The 10,328-nt window shown below is 52.3% G+C and overlaps 1 protein-coding gene and 1 long non-coding RNA gene across 2 annotated transcripts in view; one reads left to right on the top strand and one right to left on the bottom strand.

Moving 5' to 3' along the window:
* Window positions 1–480, bottom strand: part of LOC122190035 — a 16,088-nt gene extending 15,608 nt beyond the window's left edge. Inside the window, exon 1 of the long non-coding RNA XR_006182063.1 lies at window positions 426–480. This is a non-coding gene — a long non-coding RNA (uncharacterized LOC122190035). The remainder of the gene's footprint in view (window positions 1–425) is intronic.
* Window positions 481–1,824: 1,344 nt separating this feature from the next.
* SOCS2 (suppressor of cytokine signaling 2) lies at window positions 1,825–3,948 on the top strand. The gene is made up of 2 exons (XM_042889479.1): window positions 1,825–1,898; window positions 2,502–3,948. Exons 1-2 carry the CDS (start codon window positions 1,877–1,879, stop codon window positions 2,948–2,950), a joined length of 471 nt encoding a protein of 156 aa, XP_042745413.1. The 5' UTR covers window positions 1,825–1,876; the 3' UTR covers window positions 2,951–3,948.
* The last annotated feature ends 6,380 nt before the right edge of the window (window positions 3,949–10,328 follow it).

Consider the following 10,328-nt stretch of genomic DNA (forward strand, 5'->3'; position numbering starts at 1 on the left):
CCCCCCACCAGACCACCACACACACACGCACTATTTGTAGATCTGATTTTGCTGTGACCGATACCGGCCTACAGCAAGCCTAACGGCCCAATGCAACCCCGATTCCATCCTCTTTCAGACCCGAAAATTATCTCCTTCCCAACACCGCGGTTAATTTGAGGGCGATCCCCACCCTTCGCCAGGGTGGCCCGGCACAGCCGCGGCCGCTGTCTCTTTGCTCCCTTTTGTTTCCCCGTCAGACCTCCCCGCACCCCGCACCGCGCGGCCGCTCCGCGGCACCGCGCCCGCACCGCCCCCCTCCCCCGCCCCCCTCCGGGTTCTCCCTGCCCCGAGGCCGCGCCCCCCCCCCTCGCTCTCAGGTGCCGCGGCCGCGGAGCTCCCGCTGCCCGCCCCCCCCCCCCCCTCCCTCCCCGGCGGGCGCTGACCTGCGGCGGCGGCGGCCTTGCGTCTCCGCGCGATCCGTGCGGCGCGGTGCGAAGCGGCGGCCCGTGCGGAGAGGGGGGTTGCGCGGCGATGCGGCGGAGCGGCGCGGCCCGGGAGCGGTGCGGCTCGGAGCGGGTCCTGTCACATGATGCGGTTCCTGGAAAGTTCCTGGAAAGCGGCCTTTGTATGGAGCCGGGCGGGGGGAGGATGCCCGCGCCTCCTCATCAAAGGCGCGCGGAGCGCTCGCTCCTGCCCGCTCCCGGGGAAGGGGGCGGGCGGGGGGTGCTTCCCCCGGAGCGCGATCCTCCTCCTCTTCCTCCTCCTCCTCCTCCTCCTCCTCCTCCTCCTCCTTTCGCGGCGGTAGCCGCCCGCCTCTCTGTCTGTGTCCGTCCGGCTGCGGGAGGGAGCGCGCTCCGCCGTGCGCCCGCACCGCCCGCACCGCCGCGCCCCGCCATGCCGCCGGCCCCCTGACGCCGCCGGGAGCCGAGCGAGCGCCGCGCCCCGCCCGCGGGAGGCCCCGTCCCGCCGAGCCCGGGTGAGTGCCGACCCCGAGCGCCCGCCGCGGGGCCGCGCGTTCCTCGACAGCGGGCGCGGGGCGGGGGGGGCTCGCGACCGCTCCGTCCCCTTCGCGTCTCCTTCCCGAGGTTCCCCACCTGCGCCTGCGGCCCCGCGACACCTGCGAGTGCCGGGCGCCGCGAAGTCAGCTCCGGGAAAAGTTTCGGAGCTTCGCCGCGGGCCGTGCGGCGGGAGGGATCCACTGCGCTCTGCACCGCAGCCCCCGCAGCACCCGCCGCCCTCTCACCGCCGGCACCGCCCGGCCCCGGCTCGGCCGCGAGGTGACAGCGGTGCAGCGGTCGCTCGCGGCTTTTCCGTCCCCGCAGCCGGGCGGACGGGAAGGCGATTTTTCTTTTCCGATATCCCAATTTAATGGAGCGGGGAAAGCGCCGCGTCCCCGCCCCCGGCGCGCCGCGACTCGCGTGTTCGGGAGCCGCCGAGCGCTGCCCCGCGCCGCTCCCAGTCCCGTTCCTCGAGGTCTCACCGTGCCCGGCGTCGCCTCAATCCGGGGCGGTCTCCGGGCGCAGACCCGCGTGAGCTCCCGAACCCCCCCACCCTCGGCGCTGCCCAGGCCGAGACCCCGCTCTCCCCGGTCCCTCTATGAACGCGGGGCGGTCCCTAAGCGCCGCGCGGAACCGCTCCGGGTGCGCCTCCCGCGGGGCCGCCGCTATAACCGCGCTTTTCTCCGCTCACAGGCGGCGGCGGCCGCGGGGCCGGGGCCATGCCCCCGGCGCGGCGCTGAGTCCCCGACCCGCCGCCGCCCCCCATGACCCTGCGCTCCGCCGAGTCCCTGCGGAGCGCGGGGAGCGCCGGGCCGCGCTGGGGGAGCCCCGGGGCGGCGGAGGCGGCCGCGCCCGCCGCAGAGGAGTGCCGGGAGGCGGCTCAGCTGGTGGCGGCCATGGAGGAGCTGCGGCGCGCAGGTAAGCGGGGCGGCTAGGGGAGCACGGAGGTGCCGCCGGGAGCGGCGGGCGGGCGCGGGGCGCTGCGCGGCGGCGGCCCCGCGGAGGCGGCTCCGAGCGCCCGAAGCGAAAGCGGCGGCAGCGCCGCGCCCCGGCGGGAGCCCGGATCGCCGGGCGGTCCGGCGACGGGGAGCGGGCAGCGGCGGCATCCCCGGAGCCGTGCCCGCCGCCCGAGGGGTGCGCGGTGCGGGACGGGAGCGCCCCTGCGATCCGCCCTCTCGCTCCCCTCTCCCCAGGAGGAGCCGCTCGGGCATTGCGGCCACGCGGTGCGGGGCCGTTCCCGCGTGTCGCCGAACGGAGCGACTCCACGGGACGCGGGTGGGGGGTCCGGGGGTCGTGCACGCACTGTCTAGCAACAGCCGCCGGCCCGAGGGACGCGATAAAAGGAAACGCGTCGTAAGGCAAATTATTTTCTATGGCAAATAAAACTTTACGATGCCTGCAGGACTCCAGCTTGCGAGCAGCGCAAGAAGTGGGTTAGTGCAGATCTGTCGGGCAAGGAGCAGGCTGTTAAACAGACAGCCAGCAGCAAATCGATCTGTGCTTTCTCCCCTCCTTTACCAGGGTGGTACTGGGGCAACATGAGCGTTGCCGAAGCCAAGGAGAGGTTGCAGGATGCCCCCGAAGGGACTTTTTTGGTTAGGGACAGTTCGCATTCCGAGTATCTGCTGACCATCTCGGTCAAAACCTCGGCGGGACCGACCAACCTGCGCATCGAGTACCAGGACGGCAAGTTCAGGCTGGACTCCATCACCTGCGTCAGATCGAGGCTCAAGCAGTTCAACAGCGTCGTGCACTTGATCGAGTACTACGTTCTGATGTGCAAGGACAGAACCGAAACGCCTTCGAATGGGACGGTCCACCTCTACTTGAACAAACCCCTGTACACGTCAGCCCCGTCTCTGCAACACCGCTGCAGAATAACTATAAACAAATGTACGAACCAGATCTGGGAGCTGCCGTTGCCAACAAGGCTAAAAGAGTACTTGAAAGAGTACCGGTACCAGGTATAAATGTCTTTTCTAAATGCCTCTAACGTAGAGTAACTTTTAAATGCAATTCTTAAATTCAGCCAAAGAACTGAGTAACCAGTTGTACAACTCAGCGTGGAATTCACTATCAAAACAGTGGCAGTTCTGGGGAAAAGGTTTTTATTTCAGATGCCACAAAGGGAGACTTTATGTAGAATTATCCCCGCTTGCATCCCTGGGGTTGGACAAGGTGACACGCTGTCCCTGCAGGGGGAGCAGAGCCAGGAGGCTGTCTGCATGGCATTGCTTTGTCAATGGGGTAAAGTAGTACCCTAAGGACAGAACGCTGACTGAGCGGGATGGGGAGAGGCTGCGGAGTGTCAGAGATGTGCAGGAGTGCATGAGGAGCTCAGCTGTCTAATTCTGAGATTCATGTGGTGCCGGTGTTCGTACAATCCTGAAAGTTTAATTGGATCACACTGTGATAATCTTGCCAAAGTTATGCAACTAATCAAATCCAGTCAAAAGAGTGATCATCTATCCAGTTTTTATTGAACTCTGATTTTTGTGCTTTTCTGCAAGGAAAGGTGTACTGTAAGCAGTTTTAAACCTTGTTTTTCAAAGTTCTCTAAAAGTTGATGTTAAGGAGCAAATGCCACATCTTTCATAGGAACCCAGTATGTTGCTGATTATACCAGATTGGTATCCCAGAGTCTTTGTTAACATGTTAACATCTTCCCGGTGGTGAATATATCCATGTTGTTACTATTAAGCCTCTTTTGGTTGAGGCTTTAGGACTCCACGCTGCAGAGCTGCAGCCGCTCAGTTCCGATGTCAGAACATGGATATCAGCAGATACAGCTGTCTTCTACAGTGTAGAATGTTTTCTTCAGCTTGTTTCCCAAAATATGGGGATATTTGGATTTTTTTTTTTTTTTGGGGGGATGGGTTTTGTGGTTTTGATTTGTTTTGTTTTGTTTTTCTTCTAATTCACGAATGTAGCTCTCAGACTATTACTCAATAAAATCAATCAGATTGCACATCTATCTTCATCTCTGTATGTATGGATCTGCTACTCTTCAGGAAAGAGTGACACTAAGAACCCCTAGCATTTCCCATCTAATACCTACATAAGTGGACATGTATCAGTGATGATGAGTACCCTCGCTTTGCCTCTGTGGTGCTGCTCACAGGTACAGCTGCCTGGTGTTCAAATTACTGCCTTATAAGCTGCCTGCTGAATTCCTACAGTTAATTAAGTTGAATATTAGCATAGGACTTTGATTTGTGTATTACGGCAGTCCTCCGAATGGGAAGATGGGGCTAAGACCCTCAGTATCCTTTCCTCTCTCTAAATGTAAAGCATTTAACAGAAGAAACATTCCAATTTGGGAGTAATATGGGATCAGTGAAGAGGGAAACTAGAGCATAGATTCATTCTCATTAACAGTTTCACAGTTTTAACTCTTTTCCTAGCTTAACTTAATTAAAGCAAAAAGACTTGTGTTTGAACAAGGAGAGTTGTCAAGACTTGCTGCAGTCTAGCCCTGCCCAGGCTGAAACAGAAACAACAGAAAACAACTTTGTTTTCCCTGTGCCTTAGCTGCTCTGCAGCGCTACTGAGCATAACTGAGTAAATAAGGGGGAACTGACCAGCTCATGGCATTGCACCCAGACGTCTCATGCCAGGCACTGCGATTCCAACAAGCACATGGGCATAGGAGACCAACAAGGCTGAGGGGATGTTCCTTGAGCACCACGAGTGCTCAGTGTGCCGTTGTTTCCTCTGTGGAAAGGTGACTTCTCTCCTTCACTCAGCTTGCATTCTCTGCCCGAATTTCATGTCGAGATGGGCTGGGGGCAGTCTTCTCCTGGAAAACAAAACAAAAGATTTTGTTACGTAATTTTTTTCCCCATGCCCTGCCAAGATGCAGCAGTGCTGGAAGGTTTCCACCCTCTGCGTCCCACCCCAGCAGAACTGTGACACCGCAGGGACGTATCACCACGACCTGCCTGCCCTGTCCTTGTCACCTGGCTGACTGGCACCTGTCATCTCAGCACGAGGAGCAACTGCTGTGGTCAGCAGAAACACTTTTCATTCCAGTAAACGTGCATTTTTTACAGCTCTTGCCTAACCCTAACGCAGAGTTGAAGTGGCTGCTGTGTGGAATAAGCAGCGCCTGTCAGGGTGAGGAGATGCCCTGGCCTACTGCCATGCTCACTGCCCGTTCATGGGCACACGCCGCCAAGATGGCGCCCGCCACGGCACTGTGGGACTCAGTGTGAGCACGGTGCATTCAGCACCCTTACAAAGGGTTCCCTCTGGACAGCCCCTGGCTTAGCGATCTGAAACAGAGAGCAGCTGAGAGAGGCTAGTGAGGTATGGGGAACAGTGGGGGGCAGCTGGAAGGGCCTGGTGCCCGCTGCCACCCGTGGAAGCCTGCCAGGCCCTGCCCTGTCCTGCCCAGCAATGCCAGGCTGAGGCATGAGAGGGCAGAGGCTGTGCAGCCCTCGGGTGTTCGGCACTGCTCCACGAGGCACACGGGCTGAGGGTGAGGGGTGAAGAGGGGAAAAGGTGGCGACGGTCGTAATTAAGCGGCAGAGGTCCCCGTGCTGCACAGTCACATTGCAAAACGCGCAGCACCCCGACAGGTACTTCCTCTCCTCAGTGTTGGATGCTGAGAGGAGGGAGCAGGGTCTGTAGCAGCGCTGTGCTGGAAGCAATGAACAATATTTTGAACAGACTGGAGGGGGAACTAGACCTCTTTGTATGAGAGCAGAGCTCTTGTCCTCATTAGGATGCCAGCCCTAGGGCTGATGCACTCACACAGCTAAACTTTGCTTGGCTTGCTGCAAGCTCTTCTCCATCCTAGTGCAGCACAGGGGAAGGACTTGCTCTGGAATAAAAAAATACAAAGATAGCACGTGATTCAGATCACAGTGGTGAAAAAATCTTGCATGAAGACTCCTTGATTTTTCAGGCACGATCATTTGCCCAAACATTTTAAAGAAAGACCCATTGCTTCTTAAATTTAGTATTACTTTAACTGCTGGCCCTTCAGATCCCCAAAATGACTTCTAACTGACAAATGTCAACCTGAATTGCAACCACGGAGTGTTTGGTGAAGGCAGTCTCACAGATTTAACACCTCTGAGTCGACCAAAAATCATCATCAGGACTTTAATCACAAGTTTCTTTTCCTCTCATTTTTCATTTTTCAGTCTTGAGGCTCCAGATTTTTCAGCCTGCGCCTGAATGTTAGTCTCTGAAAATGCCTTTGCTTTGATAAATGAAAGGTGAGAAACCCACGACTGTAAAAGTAAACTGTAAAAGCTAATTTTTATTTTTATTTTTTTGTGAGATGGATGGTGAAAGTAGAATTGTGCCGGGATATAGCTGAGCGCTAACGCCAACACAAATGTGAGATACGGTTCCATTTCAGCTGTTCGGGCATTCCTCTGCCACCAGCGTTAGCACCAGAGACAGAAAATGGTTCAGTACAGGATGGGTGGGCAGGGTGGGAGTATAACCAAACAGCTGCATTCATTGCATTCTAATTAATTTTATTTCCCTCTGATCTCATCAGCATCATCCTAATTGCAATTTATGTAACCACGTTCTAGATGTACAATATGTAATTATGGGTGAGCACGAGAACGGTGCACAGGAATATGAGGTGGGAGTTGTTTATTTTTAATCTCAGAACAATCTGCCACTTGCACCTCGCTATAAGCTGTGGAGTTTTGAAATCTAAAACCCTCACTGAATTTCACCCCCTTAAGAAAAAAAAAATCTAATTACAATAGGAAAGACAGTGCTGTGTAGCTGCATGAATTTGCATATGTTGGTATACGTTACCTCTTGTGTCTTCGGAAAGTGTTTCTCTGGAGAAATGATCTTGTTGCAGAGTGTAGAAAAGCTTTATTTACTCACATATTCTATTCTATTCAAGAGTTTTTCCTTGTATTCCTGGTACAATTCCTATGGATTTTTGCTTGTCGGGCAGTGTATTGCTTTGTTCTTCACCCAAAGCACACGATGGGTATGGGTGGAGATGTGGGTGTTGTGTCTGACAGTCATTTGAAATAAAGTAAAACAAAACCTCAGCCGACTTTGCTATTACTGAAATAAATCTGTGTGTCGTACTGACTGCTGGAGGAAATAACGGGTCGAGGGGCTCTGAAACTTGTATTACTGGTTCTCAGGGATTGTAAGGAACTTCTCTGTCAGAGGGGCAATTAAACAACTACAGAAATACAGGAAACTTGTAGCAGATAAAAAAATGAAATTTCCAAATAAAATAACTGGGACGTTACTTAAAAGATGCAGCTAGTTAGGGCTGCGCACAAAAGCGTGGGGGATGACAAGCTCACTCAGCACAGCCCCTGGAAACTGCTTCCTCAGTGCTAACTTCAGTACGACTGAGAATGCCTGGAAACAGCATTTCACCGACACATCCCTTCAGATCACCCAGACCTGAGCTCACTTCACAACGCCATGGGGATTTGCCACGGTATTGCTCAAATGGGCTAATTTCCACAAAGGGCTGAAGATCAGCCAAAGGAGTGAGAAGGCGGCGTCGCTGTTAGCGGGGCTGGAAAGGTCATCGGTGCCAAACACCCTCAAGACGGAGGGCAGCTGCATTCTCGGTAAGGCACAGCACGCGGGGAGCCGCTGAGAGCTGCTCTGCTCATTGCACAGGGAATGACCCGCCTGGTGTCCGAGGAGGGATGGCTTCACTGTGGCAGGGACAGCAGGGAAGGACACGGCACGGCCGGCACAGCTGCAGGGCTATGGGAAAGGTGCATCGGGGGAGCCTCAAAGTCAAGGGAGGGGGGGACAAATATCTGCACACAACTGTGAACTGCAAACCAAGTCTGTCAGAAAACTGAACTTCGGGAAAAAAAATCAGCTTACAGCAAAACCAGTCTGTCCTGGTCCCAGGGTTGCCAAGGGGATGAGGGATTAACCGTGTTTATTCATCAGGTGTCTATACGGGTTGGAAGTAGCCAGTTCTTCTGAGAAAGTCTATGGGAATGTAAAAACATAGCACCGCAATTATGGTGCTTAATCTCCTTGATAAACTGGATTTTATTCTACTTAAATCCCACTGAAAGAAGGACTGCACCTGTTTTGTTTTTTTTTATAGTTACTCTTTTTGTTTTTTTTGTTGTTGTTGTTTTCCTCAGAGTTGGAGCTGCTAAAACTATCCAGGGACTGAAACATCAAAATGATATCATTATTTTTCATGGCACAAAGGAGGAAAAAAGTGCAGGAGCAAAACCTCCTTAAACTAGCATAAGAACTAAGCTGGGTTTTACCAGGAAGGAGTTCAAATGGATAGGACTGGGGACAAGTTCTGTGCTGTGTGCTGTACAGAACAAAATACATGAAAAAATCCCCCAATTAAATGTGCCTGTCTTTTAATTTCTCTTTCATTGGCAGGCAGGGTTTATGTAAGTGAATCCTTTTGTTTTCAGACAAATTGTTACATAATTGATGTTTCATAGCTGAAGACTGTAATTCGGTGCTCTGTCAGCTAACAAATGGTAAAGGCAGAGAAACGGTAAATGTGGGAAAGATTTAAAGCCCTGAGCAAATTCTTCTTTCTACTTTCCTGGAGTTATTATTTATCAGACTTTAGATCGGGCTCAATAACAAGAAATAAACTAGAAACAGCTGTGGGATGGACATTTCAAAGCTCTAACCTCACTTTTCAAAATGCTTTGTTAAAATTTAATTGTGCCTCTTTAGGCTGCGGTCCCAAAACAGGATTCGTTCAGCTCAGCCTCTGTCCCCACACCCAGCCTGTCTCAGTGGGAATGCCCCAGCCGGAGGGCTTCCTCCGGACACCTCTGTCACTCGTCTGCCAGTTGCTTCTCTCTTACCTACCGTGCTGCTCACTGACACAAGGCAGAGGAAGCTGTGGCTCAGCTGTGGTTGTTCGTGGAACTTTTTTGCTGCCACATTTTCTTTTCAGAAAAGCAATATTAAATGTAACCGAGCCCTTACTAGCTGCAGTTTCCATATCTGTAGGGCAGGAGATCGACTTCGTATTTCCTAGTTTTTTAGTGTGGGTGAAAAATGGCTTATTTTTCAATTAGCATTTACTCTACAACAATGGTGATCTGCCCGAGCAGCTGCTTTGCTCTGCAGAGAACAGAAAACAAGTAGGGGAAGTGTGCTGCTTGTCTGCCTCCATTGCAGTGCCAGGGCATCACAGCTCCTCTGTGAGCTGAGTGCTACACACAGAAGCACTGCGAGGAGATAGCAGCTTCTGGAAATCATCAGTTTCCTTTGAGTCCCTTGTTGGCAGATGCAGTGCCCGCTCGAGGCTGCTGAGCCAGCGCCCTGCAGCCATGAACCACACAGGTTTCATTTTGCAAAAGAACAAAATCGAGCCTGAGGACTGTGAATTGAAGGGTATTTTTTATTGGAGAACAGGACATATGGAAGAAGTATAAGCACAGCTCCAGCTAGGCTACCTGCAAAAACTTTCCATGAGTCATTACCAGCTCCTGAAAAACTTAACCTGAAAGCAAGAGCCTTTAAAAAGAGATGCACTGTATGTGAGTTTGTGCAGCTCAAAGCCCGAGAAAGGAACTGAAGATGACAAAAATCAGTGGTTATTCTCCTCCCAAATAAATCCTGCGCTCTGTATGGAGTACTAGGCAGGCAGTTCCTGCTCCGGAACTTGCAAATAAAAGCAGTTTATTCTGGGACAGGGTTTTAGACCTGAATCTGAAATTCTTTTCCCTTATTTCTAAGTATTCAATTTTCAGGCTAATTTGTGATACTTCTTTACTCTCCCATTAGTAAAATGGTTGCTTTGCCTTAGGAAAAAAAAAAAAGTTTCCAAAGTCAAGAATATTTCAAGGCTTTCAGAATTTCATCTCTTTCCTGAAAGCATCTTTAAATTGAACTTCAAAACAGAGGAAAGCATTAATTCATATGCTTAAGGAAAATGGACTACAAATTCCTCGTAGGAGAAATATTGAGTCACATTTTGCAAATATGCATTGCAGGTTTTTTATTACAATTCGCTGCAGAGATTCTTTTCCTCTGGAATGAACGTGCCAGTTTCACATTCGATGCCTGCTCCTTTTCTTAGGACTCTTCTATGTCTGAGTTTTGGCTGAGATGATTAGCACCAAAGTAAACAGCACTAAGAATCAATTCCTCACAGCACTGCTAATATTTATTTACTTCATTTTATTACTGAAACAAATGTAAAAGCACAGATGCTGCGGGGTCACTGCAAACCCCAGAGGTTTGATGCTTTGAGACAGTGCTTTACCTACACACTACCCATGCCTTTAAATAAAACAACACGTTTACAAATGCTGATGACGTGTCACCTACATTTTACACCCTTTGCTCTCTTTGAAGTGCACTTAACTCAAGCCCTTATCGTTAAAG

The sequence above is a fragment of the Lagopus leucura genome, unplaced genomic scaffold, assembly GCF_019238085.1.
Source record: "Lagopus leucura isolate 7727_CA_CO unplaced genomic scaffold, USGS_WTPT01 Super-Scaffold_100159, whole genome shotgun sequence".
NCBI classification, from domain to species: Eukaryota; Metazoa; Chordata; class Aves; order Galliformes; family Phasianidae; genus Lagopus; species Lagopus leucura.